The sequence below is a fragment of the Symphalangus syndactylus genome, chromosome 18, assembly GCF_028878055.3.
Source record: "Symphalangus syndactylus isolate Jambi chromosome 18, NHGRI_mSymSyn1-v2.1_pri, whole genome shotgun sequence".
In the NCBI taxonomy this organism is placed as follows: Eukaryota; Metazoa; Chordata; class Mammalia; order Primates; family Hylobatidae; genus Symphalangus; species Symphalangus syndactylus.
The window spans coordinates 65704240-65718755 of NC_072440.2; the positions used below are offsets into that span (position 1 = coordinate 65704240).

General features: G+C 47.1%; 1 protein-coding gene across 3 annotated transcripts in view; it reads right to left on the bottom strand.

The window, feature by feature from the left end:
- PI4KA (phosphatidylinositol 4-kinase alpha) overlaps positions 1 to 14516 on the bottom strand; it is a 153035-nt gene that overhangs the window by 51501 nt on the left and 87018 nt on the right. For all 3 annotated transcript variants that reach the window (XM_055252271.2, XM_055252272.2, XM_055252270.2), the window contains 4 exons: positions 7178 to 7286; positions 6694 to 6830; positions 6411 to 6544; positions 2882 to 2964 (listed from right to left, as the gene is read on the bottom strand). In XM_055252271.2, the coding sequence (XP_055108246.1) occupies positions 2882 to 2964; positions 6411 to 6544; positions 6694 to 6830; positions 7178 to 7286 (463 nt within the window). The remainder of the gene's footprint in view (positions 1 to 2881; positions 2965 to 6410; positions 6545 to 6693; positions 6831 to 7177; positions 7287 to 14516) is intronic.

Sequence of the window (14516 nt, forward strand, 5' to 3'; positions counted from 1 at the left end):
CTGACATCCCCTCTGGAAGAGGCTTCTCTGTAGAAACTGCCTGCCTGCACCTTCCATCCCTGGCCTCAAATGGGCTCCTTGCTCACTCCAATCCTCCCCCTACTGCCAGCAGGGGGAGCTTCCAGAACCCTCACAAGTCCTTCCTTGCCAACTCCACTGGCTCCCAGCTGCAAAAATAAATTCATGCACCTGACTTCCTGACTGTTGTACAGCAGTGTGAAGTGCTCCGCAAAGGACTTACTAGAAGAGTCTTACTTGAAGCAGTATCTCAGAGCCCCTGGGGCATTTTTTTGTTTTTTAAGAGACAGGGTCACCTAGGCTGTCACCTAGGCTGGAGTGCAGTGGTGCGATCCTGGCTCACTTCAACCTTGAACTGGGCTCAAGGGATTCCTCTGCCTCAGCCTCCAGATTAGCTAGGACGACAGGCATGTTCCACCATGCCCAGCTAATTATATTTTTTGTACAGATGGGGTATTGCTATGTAGCCCAGGCTGGTCTTAAACTCCTGGCCTCAAGTAATCCACTTGGGTTGGCCTCCCAAAGTATTGAGATCACAGGCGTAAGCCACTGCGCCTGGCCTGGGTGATTTTTAAAAAACATTTCTTGAAGCATTGATTTTTCTTTTTCTTTTCTTTTTTTTTTTTGAGACAGAGTCTCTCTGTCACCCAGGCTGGAGTGCTGAGGCATGATCTCGGCTCACCTCAACCTCCGCCTCCCAGGTTCAAGCAATTCTCCTGCCTCAGCCTCCTGAGCAGCTGGGACTACAGGCGAGCACCACCGCGCTCGGCTTATTTATTTACTTATTTATTTATTTTTGAGACAGAGTCTCACTCTGTCACCCAGGCTGGAGTACAGTTGCGCGATCTCCACTCACTGCAAGCTTCACCTCCCAGGTTCACGCCATTCTCCTGCCTCAGCCTCCCGAGTAGCTGGGACTACAGGCACCCGCCACCACGCCTGGCTAATTTTTTGTATTTTTAGTAGAGACGGGGTTTCACTATGTTAGCCAGGATGGTCTTGATCTCCTGACCTTGTGATCCGCCCGCCTCAGCCTCTCAAAGTGCTGGTATTATAGGCGTGAGCCACCACGCCCAGCCAATTTTTTTCTTTTTAGTAGAGACGGGGTTTCACCATGTTGGCCAGGCTGGTCTCGAACTCCTGACCTCAGGTGATCCACCCGCCTCAGCCTCCCAAAGTGCTGGGATTACAGCTGTGAGCCACTGTGCCCAGCCTGATTTTTCAACAAAAGAAAAAACGGTACAAGAAGTATCGGAAATAATTTCTCCATAAGCAAGAACAAGTTGATAGATTCACCAACCTATCAACGGCTTCTGGTGCGGAAAGGACTACACACTGCTAGTTGTAATTCATTAATACTAAATTTGTCAATCTCAAGAATTTATCAATAAGCATGCCTCAAAGAATTTATTCATACAGTTAATCAAAATTTGTGGATTCTCCCCAATTCCCTTGCATATTTAAACATGATTTCATCATAATTACAAAAATAATCAAATTATTCTAAGCATTTAATTACAACTTAGGTCTAACATTTCAGCATATTTTAAATTTCTGATTTTAAACACCTTATAAATCAGACTTCTTAGTGCCCTTACACTAAAACTGGCCAAAAAGTGCTTATACGCAGCATTTAACTTTTTCCTTTGTTGTCTCTATTTTAATATCTCTTTTTATTGGCTAAATACATTTTTGTAAAACTAATATTAGCCTTTTGCAATTTTAAAAAATTGAGGTATAATTTGCATATAATAAAATCCACAGTTCTTATATGCTCAATTCCATGACTTAACAACCGTACACACTCACGCGACCACTACCCAAACAATCTAGAGGACACTTCCATCAATCCAGAGGGTCTCCTGGTACCCTTCCCAGTTTCCATCTCTCCTTTTTATTTTTTATTTTTTATTTTTTTTTTTATTTTTATTTTTTTTTTTTGAGACGGAGTCTTTCTCTGTCCCCCAGGCTGGAGTGCAGTGGCGCGATCTTGGCTCACTGCACGCTCTGCCTCCCGGGTTCACGCCATTCTCCTGCCTCAGCCTCCCGAGTAGCTGGGACTACAGGCGCCCGCCAACACGCCCGGCTAATTTTTTGTATTTTTAGTAGAGACGGGGTTTCACCGTGTTAGCCAGGATGGTCTCGATCTCCTGACCTCGTGATCCGCCCGCCTCAGCCTCCCAAAGTGCTGGGATTACAGGCTTGAGCCACCGCGCCCGGCTCCATCTCTCCTTTTTATTCTTATGTTAGCTTTGTCTTCATAGGGTTTTGATAATTGTAACATTTTTATGCCTTCCTACAGTTTCCCCCATTTCTCTGTCTTCCTAGGAGTTGGTTTTCTGGGCTAGGGCTGGTAACAGCTAAGGCCCTCTGTGCACTCAGGGTCTGATGACAAGTTGCATCTGGAATGCAGTGGCATGATCACAGCTCACTGTATCCTTGAACTCCTGGGCTCAAGCAATCCTCCCACTCAGTCTCCCAAGTAACTTGGGACTACAGGCGCGAGCTACTGTGTTTCCTGCTCCTGACGTTTAAAAACCATGACTGCTCTCTGGCAACAGCAAGATGCTGCAGGTCCATCAATGACCATCAGAGGAGCCCTAGTCCCTCTAGATGAGTGCTGGAGCACACTTGAGCATAGATAGTGGGCTAGAATGACCATCCTTCTGTTTGGGGCCCTTGCACCAGTGGCAGAACCATTAAGGCGTATATTTGAAGGCTATATGTTTTATACTGATCTTTCTCATGCAGTATTTAACTTCATAAAACATTTTCTACATGTAGACAGAAAAGAGGAAGTAGTACTCCTTTTTATCCTATTAAAGCTCAATTCATCATGAAAGCACCGTAATAATGAGCTTACCAGATTTGTCTTTCTGAATAGCTTTATCCTCAAAGTAGCAGAACATTACCTGGAAGCGATCAGGATCTGTTGAACGCAGTACCCTAAGAAGAAAACAGCTTTAAATACATTTTGAAAAATCTGGGCCCTCCCTACCACAGATTTGACACTGCCCATAAGTGGTAAGGATGTGAAGAACATTTGCCCTCTGCCATTCATAAGGGCGCACACTGACGTGGACTTTTTGGAGGGTGATGTGCACCATCTATTATACATTCCCATATTTTTCACTCCAGCAGCCCCACCATTAGGATATATCTTGAGGGTTACATGTGCAAAGATTCTCCTAACAGCACTGACTGCATTATCCAAAATGGAAAGACTCTGAATGCCCATCAATAGAAGACTGGGCAGATAAGCCAAAGTATACCCATTCGATGACACATCATGCAGCCACCAAATGAGAGGTAGCTCTCTATGTGTGCTGTTACAAAAAAAGTCCGAGACATACTATTAACAGAAAAAAGCAAGGTGCAGGGAACACATGTCCAGCATGATCCCACTGACAGGTTTCCTAAAGGCCTGTCTTTGCATGTGCATGTGTAGGCTATGCATGCTTGCTTATGTACAGAAAATTTCTAGAGGAAAATTAAGAGGCCATTAACAGTAGGATAGTAGAAATGAGGTATTCACATCTACAAAGGTGACACCTGTATTTTTTCATCTTTAGTATCTTCTGTATTATTCCAGTGTTTTCTCTTCTCTTTTTTGTTTTATGCATCCTGTACATTTTTCTTTTATGGTAAAAAGTATCTTTAACCTCAGGCGGAAAGGGAGAAAAAGGAAAAAGCGCATGCACTTGTCCCATGGGTGCTGTGAAGGGTTGTTCAGAGTTCCAGGGGCTCCACTAAGGCAGCAGTGGCTCGGCAGGCCATGTCTTTTGGCCTCTGCACCAGCCTGTCAAGAGTTAAGCCTCAGGAGGGCAGGCCAGGTGGCTTTCAGCACACGCATTTGAGTGTGCACGTGCACACACCTTTAACTTGATTTCCCAAATTCTCCACTTTGAGGTTTTAAAGTTCTCTCAATACCCAGTGGCTGGGAACCTGAGCCAGGTTCCTGAATAAAGGCTTTGAAGTTGCCTCTCTCTGCTAACAGAGTGCTCTCAAGGGCCTGGTAGGCAGCCCGAGGTGGAAGGTGGGCTCACAGGAGCTGCTATGGGCTGCGTCTTAGAGTCTTCCTCTGCCAGTTAAGAGCCTGTCCTGAGAACCTGAGAAAACTACTCAGGGGCATACTCATGGGAAAGGCAGAGGTAGCTCTGCCTTCAAACCACATGAGGTTGAGAGGGTCTGGAGATAACTCTTCTAACCATACATGCTGGGATGAAAGCCATGTTTTTGCTCTGTTTGGGTCTGGCTTGTTTTGTTTTGGCTGTTTTTTCTTTGAAAATACATTGTTTAGAAAAAAGACTACAAACAGCTATACTAACAGGCAATAGGGAATGATGGTGAGGTCAGTGTTTTTTCTCTCTCTACTTATTTTGCAAGATTTTGTATAAATGTTCTGTTTTTCTGAGACAGGGTCTTTTGCTCAGGCTGGAGTGCAGTGGTTTGATCATAGCTCACTGCAGCCTCAACCTCCTAGGCTTAAGCAACCCTCTTGCCTCAGCCTCCCGAGTAGCTGGGACTACAGGCATGTGCCACCACAACTGGCTAGGGTTTTTCTTTTTTTTTTTTTGGGCGGGGGGGTAGACACAAGTTCTTGCTCTGTTGCATAAGCTCAAAACTTCTGGGCTCAAGTGATCCTCCCACCTCTCAAAATGCTGGGATTATAGGCATGAGCCACTGCCTAGCCATTTGTTTTTTTGAGATGGAGTCTCACTCTGTCGCCCAGGCTGCAATGCAGTGGCACCATCTTGGCTCACTGCAACCTCTACCTCCTGGGTCAAGCAATTCTCCTGCCTCAGCCTCCTCAGTAGCTGGGATTACAGGCATGCACTACCACGCTCAGCTAATTTTTATATTTTTAGTAGAGACAGGGTTTCACCATGTTGGTCAGACTGGTCTCGAACTCCTGACCTCATGATCTGCCTGCCTCGGCCTCCCAAAGTGCTGGGAGGACAGGCATGAGCCACTGCAACTGGCCGTGCCTAGCCATTTTTGTGTAATGTTCTTTTTTTTTTTTTTGAGATGGAGTCTCGCTCTGTCACCCAGGCTGGAGTGCAGTGGCGCGATCTCGGCTCACTGCAAGCTCTACCTCCTGGGTTCATGCCATTCTCCTGCCTTAGCCTCCCGAGTAGCTGGGACTACAGGCACCCGCCACCATGTCTGGCTAATTTTTGTATTTTTAGTAGAGACGGGGTTTCACCACGTTAGCCAGGCTGGTCTCGAACTACTGACCTCAGGTGATCCACTCGCCTTGGCCTCCTAAAATGCTGGGGTTACAGGTGTGAGCCACCACATCTGGCCAAAATAAAAGACACTTACAATGAAAAAAGAACAAAGTTAACACTCCCTTGGCTCTGTGGGACTTGGGGAGAGTGGGTCACTGATTTCCATATTTGGCTCTGTGTGGAGCCCTGGGCTGAGGGCAGGGAGGAGGAGACTGAGCAGGAGGGTGGGGTGCATTCCCATGAAACCAAAGCACCCTGCTCTTCTTTTATGTATTGAGCTTTCAAGGACTATTTTACTAGAGGGCTGGTGGCAACAAAGAAAGGCTAAAATAGTGTTTTCCAAATAGCCTTTCTTTTAGGAACACTTTCTTTTTCAAATCATTTGGGAAAGAAATTATTCTACAACTTATTTGCATCCCTCCCGTGACTTAAGCTGAGTGTAATTTGACCTTTTCTTGATGACAGGAATCATCATTTTGTAGCCAATGTACTCAGCTGCTGTCCCAGGGCACCTGAGGCCTCAGCACAGCAGGTCTGTATAACACTGCCTACCTCACAAGCGTGTCGGGGAGTGTGTAAACATGTGTAATGCAGCACAGTACCTGGTACAGCACAGGCACTCAATCCACGCTTACTTCTGAGGTCAACATGATAACAGCTGTAGATCCTAAGTGTCACTACCACTGTTAGGACTGCTGTGGCCACAGGTGTGTCCTGAGCATCAGGCCACATGCAGGATTGTTTTGAAGCCAGCCCCACCCCATGTCGAATTTGCTGTTTGTACTCAACCGTGGTCCTGGGAAACAGCTCAGTGAGTGTCCTAGACACGCACTCAGTGAGGCTGGGTCCTCAAAAGGGCCTCGTTCAGTCCGTGGGCTGAATTCACAACACTGACTGCAACTGCTCAGAAGCCTGTTTCCTATTAGAGAGGGGATGATGTGGAGCTTAGATACTGGGAGGTGTTACTAGACATGGCGTCTGGTGGTCATGAAGGAGGGGCATACGAGAAAAGTAGAGGGTGTTTTTGCTTGGTTTTTCAGAAAGTTTGCACGTCTTGGGAGAAGTTGAAAAAAGTCTCATGCTTACGAGGGCACAAAAATGAAAACCCTGCTCAAATGTGGATGTGCATGTGCATGTGCATGGAGGTGAAGGCATGTGTACCTCATGTACTCCAGCCGGTACACAGAGAGGAGGTAGGTGGACATAGCGAAGTCCAGCTTGTTGATGAGTGCGGACACCTCGGGAGGGGGGTCCAACAGGTTGATGATGGTGCTGCGGAGCTCACTCAGCTCAGCCTGGAGGGAGAGAAACATCCGAGGGCTCATGGGGCACCTCCCAGGACAAACAGGTCCCAGTGGCTGGCAACATGTGTTAATAATGGCAATGAAAGAATCTGCCCTAATTGGCACACAGAGCATGGTAAAAATGAGATGTGAATCCTTACGGGGGTGACTGTGTCGTTCTTCATGGCTGAGTTATATTGGAGGACGGACCGCAGTGGTTCCTTGCTGGGAAAGGTGAGCAAGGGGGACTTAGTGGCTATTTCACAGACCCCCTCGTACCATTCTTCTGGCCAGAGTCCTGCAATAAAGTGAACATAAATGAGGAAATCACCTTGGTCAGAAAGCACTGCAGTGAGGTTGACTGACAATTTCTATTGTCATGGGTCCTTTGAGACAACTATCCCAAAAACTAGGCACAGAAACGAGTCTGTTACCTAACTTGGACAGACTTTTCCTAAGGTGTGTGGCATTCTCAGCACCCTAAACTACATCTGGGGACAGTAACACTTGCAAACACTTGCAGGAAGAAGCAGCTGCATGTGGACTCATTTAAACATGCTCACATTCATAATTACGCGGGCTGTGACCTCACCTTTACCTTCATTCAGCACTCCGTCTTCCCCGGGAGAGAGATGATCCCCCTACCTGAGCCCTCCACAGCGAATCCCATCAGAACGGAATACAGCCAGAAGTCTCGGAAGAGCTTCTGTAACCGAGGCTTAGCTTCTTTGATGGGCAGCAGTCGTCGGGTGAGCTGATGCGCCAAGAAGAGAGGGAAAAAGGTTATTTGCTCAGGAAACCCTAAACCCTGTAGGTGTAAAATCAACCACAAATTCATTCTCTAAGAGCATTCTCAGAAACTCAGACTGGGTAGGAAAAGGCACACTGAGCAGTGATAATTTTGCCAATAAGCATTGTCCATCCATTCACTTACTGAGTCCCTAGTGCTGTGCCAGGTGCTGTGCCAGGGAGGAAAAAGCCCTGTTCCTGCACTTGAAGGACTTCCTGTCTAGTTTGGAGGCAGGTGGGCAGTTACAGTGGGGTGGAGTTCCCAGAGAAGGTGTCATGGGTCTCTGAGTTAACATTTGAGGAAAGCTTAGCCAGGAGAGAAGAGAAGGCAGCCTGTCCAGCCACAAAAGCATTAGGACCTAAGCCTGGCACTGTGGAGGGCAACAAATGCTCAGGAAAGGCAAACAATGGATATGAGCCAGAGCTTGGAGGAAGGGATGCCACTGGGGAGGCAGGGAGAGCCCAAGAACTCTCATGGGCCAGGCAGCACAAATTTTCCAAACAGTAATCTTCGGCAGAATCCCCATATATGTAACAGGTAAAGCAGAGTTGCTTGGGTGCAGGTGAGGGCCTGTTGTCCCTGTGTTCCTGCTCCAGATGCTGGTGGGAAGCAGGGAGAGACTCATCAGTGGTATAAATGGTTAAACTTGGCCAGGCACGGTGGCTCACGCCTGTAATCCCAACACTTTGGGAGGCTGAGGTGGGCAGATCACCTGAGGTCAGGAGTTCAAGACCAGCCTGGCCAACATGGGGAAACCCCACCTCTACTAAAAATACAAAAAATTAGCTGGGCGTGGTGGCAGGCACCTGTAATCCCAGCTACTCGGGAGGCTGAGGCAGGGGAACTGCTTGAACCCGGGAGGCAGAGGTTGCAGTGAGCCAAGATCGTACCATTGCACTCCAGCCTGGGCAACAGGGCGAAACTCCATCTCAAAAAAAACAGAAGGTTTAACTTGTGCACGATGTCCGGCTGGACAGGCTGATCCTTACAGACCCCCCAGTGGATGTCGAGCTCCCATCAGTGGTGTTGAGCCTGTGGTAAGCGGGGGCTTTGCTACCTCCAAACACTTATGAGCACCCAGTATGGGCCAGGCACTGGGCCAGGGACAGAGAGGTGGGAGAGATGAAGACATCATCTCTTAAGGCGAGGAGGGCACAATGGGATGGGCTGTGACACATCATGCACAGCAGGCAGGACTGTAAACTGTCACAACACTTCTTTGAAAGCAATTTGGTAATATGCATCAGAAATTCTAAATATCCCCACATATTTCACCCAAAATCCCATCCCTGAGAAATCCATCCAAAAAATTTTAAAAAGCTGATTTAGGCACAAAAATGTTGTAACAGCAAAATAAATAGAAACACACTAAATGTCCACCTGAAAGGGGCATTTAAATAAGTAATGGTATATTAAGAGTATAATAAATTGGCCAGGCATGGTGGCTCATGCCTGTAATCCCAGCACTTTGGGAGGCCGAGGCGGGCAGATCACGAGGTCAGGAGATCGAGACCATTCTGGCTAACACGGTGAAACCCCGTCTCTACTAAAAAATACAAAAAAATTAGCCAGGCGTGGTGGCGGGCGCCTATAGTCCCAGCTACTCGGGAGGCTGAGGCAGAATGGCGTGAACCTGGAAGGTGGAGCTTGCAGTGAGCCAAGATGGCGCCACTGCACTCTAGCCTGGGCAACAGAGCGAGACTCCGTCTCAAAAAAAAAAAAAGTATAATACATTAATTATTTTTGAGATAGGGTCTCAATGTATTACCCAGGCTGGAGTGCAGTGGCATAATCATAGACCACTACAGCACTGACCTCGATCTCCCAGGCTCAAGTGATCCTCCCACCTCAGCCTTCCCAGTAGCAGGGAGAACAGGTGTGCTCCACCATGTCCAGCTAATTATTATTTTATTTATACTTTTTGAGATGGAGTCTTGCTCTGTCGCCCAGGCTGGAGTGCCGAGGCACTGCAACCTTTGCCTCCCAGGTTAAAGCAATTCTCCTGCCTCAGCCTCCTGAGTAGCTGGGACTATGGGCATGCACCACTATGCTCCGCTAATTTTTGTATTTTTAGTAGAGATGGGGTTTCACCATGTTGGCCAGGCTGGTCTCAAACTCCTGACCTCAAGTGATCTGCCTGCCTCGGCCTCCTAAAGTCCTGGGATTACAGGCGTGAGCCACCACACCCGGCCTAATTATTATTATAATTTTTTTTTTTCCAATTCAAAACTTTTAATTTAAAAGTAAACTTTACTGTCAAAAATGCAAACTTGGGGAGGGGAGAAAGATCACACGCAAGGCTGCCACTTCACACTTGGAGGGCTGCACAGCAGCTGGGCAAAGGCGCTCCTCACTTCCCAGACGGTGCAGCGGCCAGGCAGAGGTGCTACTTACTCACTTCCCAGACGGCGTGGTGGCCAATGCCCGGCTTAATAATAATAATGCTTATTATTATTATTATTTTTCTTTTTTTCATGCAAACAGACACCTTACTGACTTTTTACATTTTTTTGTAGAGAAAGGCTCTCACTATGTTGCCCAGGGTGGTATTAAACTCCTAGGTTCAAGAGATCCTCCCGCGTTGGCCTCCCCAAGTGTTGGAATTACAGGCATGAGCCACCATGCTCAGTCAAGAATCATATTTTCTAAGACTATTTGGTGACATGTGGAGAACTCACAATATGTCAAGTGAAAAAAAATGCAAAATGTATAAATAATATGATATAGATTTTTAAAAATCTAAATATGTATGTATAGAACAAAGATGGGAAAAAGCAGCCACATATTAAGATTATTTCTGGGTTGCTAGGGATTTCACTCTTCTTCTTTAATGTCTGTATTTCCTGGAGCTCTTCCATGAACATGTTCCTTTTACAATCAAAGGGAGGGTGCAGGTGCCGGTCCAGGGCTTGGCAACCTGTGTGGAAGAAGGCTCCACACCTCTGCTCGAGAGCCACCAGTGCACTGTGTCCTTGGGAAGAGTGGGCCAAGACCTGGGGGTGCAGGGTGGGCTCTGGGTAGGTGCTGAGGAGGTGGGGCGCTTTGGAGAGGGCTATGTGGAGGGCAGCAGCCGACAGAAGTGACACAGGGCAGGAAATCTAGAGCCACACAGGATGTGGCCACAAAAGGACAGTTGACAAGGGGCTTCCAGTTCAGCTAGTGGCCAAGGACGGTGACAGTAAGAATACGCAACTGTGGGACTGACTGTCTCTGAAGTGATCGGCCTCCCAGGATTAAGTCCCAAGTGATGGTGGAGATATGAAGGGGTTTCCAGACTACAGAATTCATGGCCTATGTGGCTAAGAGGTTCTGGTACCTTCTAAAGAGAACTAGACTTTGGTGGTTATGGAAAGGGTCGAGCTTCTAAAATGCTTCCCTCAATGAGTACAGTAGCTCCACGTGGCTGGGAAGCTCAAAGTGGTTTTGACACAGAAAAGAAGAAGTAAGTGGAGTCTATCTTTGATTTGGGATCCTACTCCTGACCCTGTGAACTTCTTGGCTCCCTCTTGAGGACGTCAGCTTGAAAGTGACTCTGTGGGTTCTCCCTGCTCTCTGACTTCTCCAAGCCTGCTGGCCACTGTCTTGGCTGAGACTGCTGTAGTCTCCAGAAAGACCTGCTCACTCCTAAAAAGTATCAAGGTCAGGCCAGGTGTGGTGGCTCACGCCTGTAATCCCAGCACTTTGGGAGGACGAGACAGGCAGATCAGGAGGTCAGGAGATCGAGATCAGCCTGGCTAACACGGTAAAACCCCATCTCTACCAAAAATACAAAAAATTAGTCGGGCGTGGTGGCACGCACCTGTAGTCCCAGGTACTCGGGAGGCTGAAGCAGAAGAATCGCTTGAAACTGGGAGGCCGAGGTTGCAGTGAGCTGAGATCGCACCACTGCACTGCAGCCTGGGCGACAGAGCGAGACTCCATTTCAAAAACAAAAAAAAGTCAAGGTCAGGCGGGAAGTGGGAAGACTGAAATAGACAAAGGATTCTAAAGAGATATAACAGCCAAATGCAACACATGAAACCCTGACCAGATAAAAATAAAAAAGCCATAAAATACATGTTTGAAGTCATAGAGTAATCTGACATGGACCAGACATGTGATATATGTGAGGCTTGTGATCTTCCCAGGAGTGATGGTAGCACAGCACAGCACAGGGCAGAGACCCTTCCATGGAAGAAACACTGGTGCTAGTGCCCAGGGCAGAAGTGAGTGACGTCTTTAAGTGAATATGGAAAAATATTAACTATTCTACCTAGGTTGTGGGTGTATGGATATTTAGTATTCAATTATTCCAATTTCTCTGTGTATGTATACATATTTTTTTTTAGAGACAGGGTCTCTGTCGACCAGGCTGGAGTAGAGGGGTACAATCATAGCTCACTGTACATGCTCAAGTGATCTTTCTGCCTCAGCCTCCTGAGCAGCTGGGACTACAGGTGTGTAGCATCATGGCCCGGTTAATTTTTTTTTTTTTTTTTGTAGAGATGGGTTTTGCTAGCCAGGCGCAGTGGCTCATGCTTGTAATCCTAGCACTTTGGGAGGCTGAGGCGGGCAGATCATCTGAGGTCAGGAGTTCAAGACCAGCCTGGGCAACACGGTAAAACCCTGTCTCTACTAAAAATACAAAAATTAGCCAGGCATAATGGCAGGTGCCTGTAATCCCAGCTACTTGGGAGGCTGAGGCAGGAGAATCACTTGAACCCGGGAGACAGAGGTTGCAGCAAGCTAAGATGGAGCCACTACACTCCAGCCTGGGCAACAGAGCAAAAACTCCATCTAAAAAAAAAAAAAAAAAAAAAAAGAGAGAGAGAGATGGGTTTTGCTATGTTGCCCAATCTGGTCACGTACACATACACACACACACACACACAAAATGACAGGGCAAAGGTTTCAAAATTTTAAACCTGGTAAATCTGGGTACGGGTATACAGGAGTTGTTCTACTACACTATTCTTTCAACTTTTTTGAAAGTTTGAAGTTATTTCAAAATAAAAAGTTTTCCAAACTTTAGTGATCCTCCTGCCTCAGCCTCCCAAAGTGCTGGGATGATAGGCATGAGCCACTGTGCCTGACCCCTCTGTATATTTTTAAAATTTCATGTTAAAAGATGGAAAAGTCTGGATGAGGTAGTTCACGCCTGTCTTCCCAGCTCTTTGGGAGGCCAAGGTGGGAAGATCGCTTGAGGACAGACGTTCAAGACCAACTTGGCCAACATAGTGAGACCCTGCTTTTTTCTAACTAAAAAAATTTTTTTTCAGGTTGGAAAAAATATCTAGCCATAAGACAAGCCTTGAAACTGCAAAAGAACAATGGAGTATGTGTGACAGGAGGTACTGCTCTACAGTGGGGGCTAAAGCCATACACAAGCTTCGGTGGCTTACGCCTGTAATGCCAGCACTTTGGGAGGCCGAGGCGGGTGGATCATGAGGTCAGGAGTTCAAGACCAGCCTGGCCAGCATGGTGAAACCCGTCTCTACTAAAAATACAAAAAATTAGCTAGGCGTGGTGGTGGGCACCTGTAGTCCCAGCTACTCGGGAGGCTGAGGCAGGAGAATGGCGTGAACCCGGGAGGCGGAGCTTGCAGTGAGCTGAGATTGGGCCACTGCACTCCAGCCTGGGCGACAGAGCGAGACTCTATCTCAAAAAAAAAAAAAGCCATACACAAGCTGTTACCACTAAATGGGAAAATGACTGAAAAATGTCAATGTCAAGAGGGACTGAAATCAAATTTTTTCAATAGTGGGTTACATGATCAGAAATCTAGATAGGCAGGAAACATACTGGCTTTATTTATTTATTTAGACAGAGTCTCACTCTGTCACCCAGGCTGGAGTGCAGTGGCATGAACTTGGCTCACTGCAACCTTTACCTCCCAGGTTCAAGCAATTGTCCTGCCTCAGCCTCCCAAGTAGCTGGGACTACAGACGCGTGCCACCATACCCAGCTAATTTTTGTATTTTTAGTAGGGACGGGGTTTCACCATGTTGGTCAGGCTGGTCTGGTCTTGAACTCCTGACCTCAAGTGATCCACCCACCTTGGCCTCTCAAAGTGCTGGGATTACAGGTGTGAGCCACCACACCTGGCCGTACTGGCTTTAAAAATAACAAAAGTAATACATACACATAGAAAAAGGTCAAACAAAGTACATAGAGTGAAAAATGAATGCCATGTCCCCTCCCAGACCATTTCTGTGAATAAATATGTCATACCATAAAATGATGAGGACTAACATTTCCTGAATGCCAGGCACCACTCTATGTGCTTTCCACACATTCATTATCTCATTTAATTTTCTCGTTTAATTAATGAGATAAATTAATTTATCTCATTTAATTTTCACAACAACCTCATGCAGTAGGTGTAACTGTCACCTTCATTTCAGACAGCAGAATACTGACAGCTGGAGGCCAAGGGGCAATTTCAGCCAGGGTGGCTAGTGATGCCTCGGTGAAACCAAGAGCGAACAGTGAGAGCAGCGGCCACCTGCTGGTCTGCAGGGAAGGTGCCCTGGGCAGAAAGAATAGCAAGTGCCAGGGCTGTGCTGGGGCTGGGCTTGGCATGTGTGAGAACAAGACAGAGAATGAGGGAGGTGGGCCCAGGAGGAGTGTGGGCACAGGCAGCAGCCTCTGCCTGTGGCACCACGCTGAAGACTCGGTATTGTGTGTGACAGATGAAGGCTCTGAGAAGACAGCTCTGACAAAAGCTAGAGTGCAAAATCAGACTCAAACACCACCACCGGTCTGTGTCCTGAACACAATGGACCTTTACACTCTGGAATTTCTCAAATGGAGCAATGCACAGACACCCCCATGGGCCCCCTGCACACCCGCAGATTCTCCTAGGAGTCACATTCTCTCTTCAGATAGACTCTGGGTGCCAACACTCCCAAACACGCTCTCGAGGAGCAGTCTCTGTGATAAGCTGATCTTCCAGACAATCCAGAATATTCTTAAAACTTTTTAGATCATAAAATTTAAAACACAAATTAAAAAACAAATTATCATAAGGCCAGGCACAGTGGCTCATGCCTGTAATCCCAGCACTTTGCAAGGCTGAGGCGGGAGGATCACTTGAGCCCAAGAGTTCAAGACCAGCCTGGGCAACATAGTGAGACCCTGTCTCTACGAAAAAGTCAAAAGTTAGCCAGATATGGTGGTGTGCACCTGTATTCCCAGCTACTTGCGCGGCTGAGG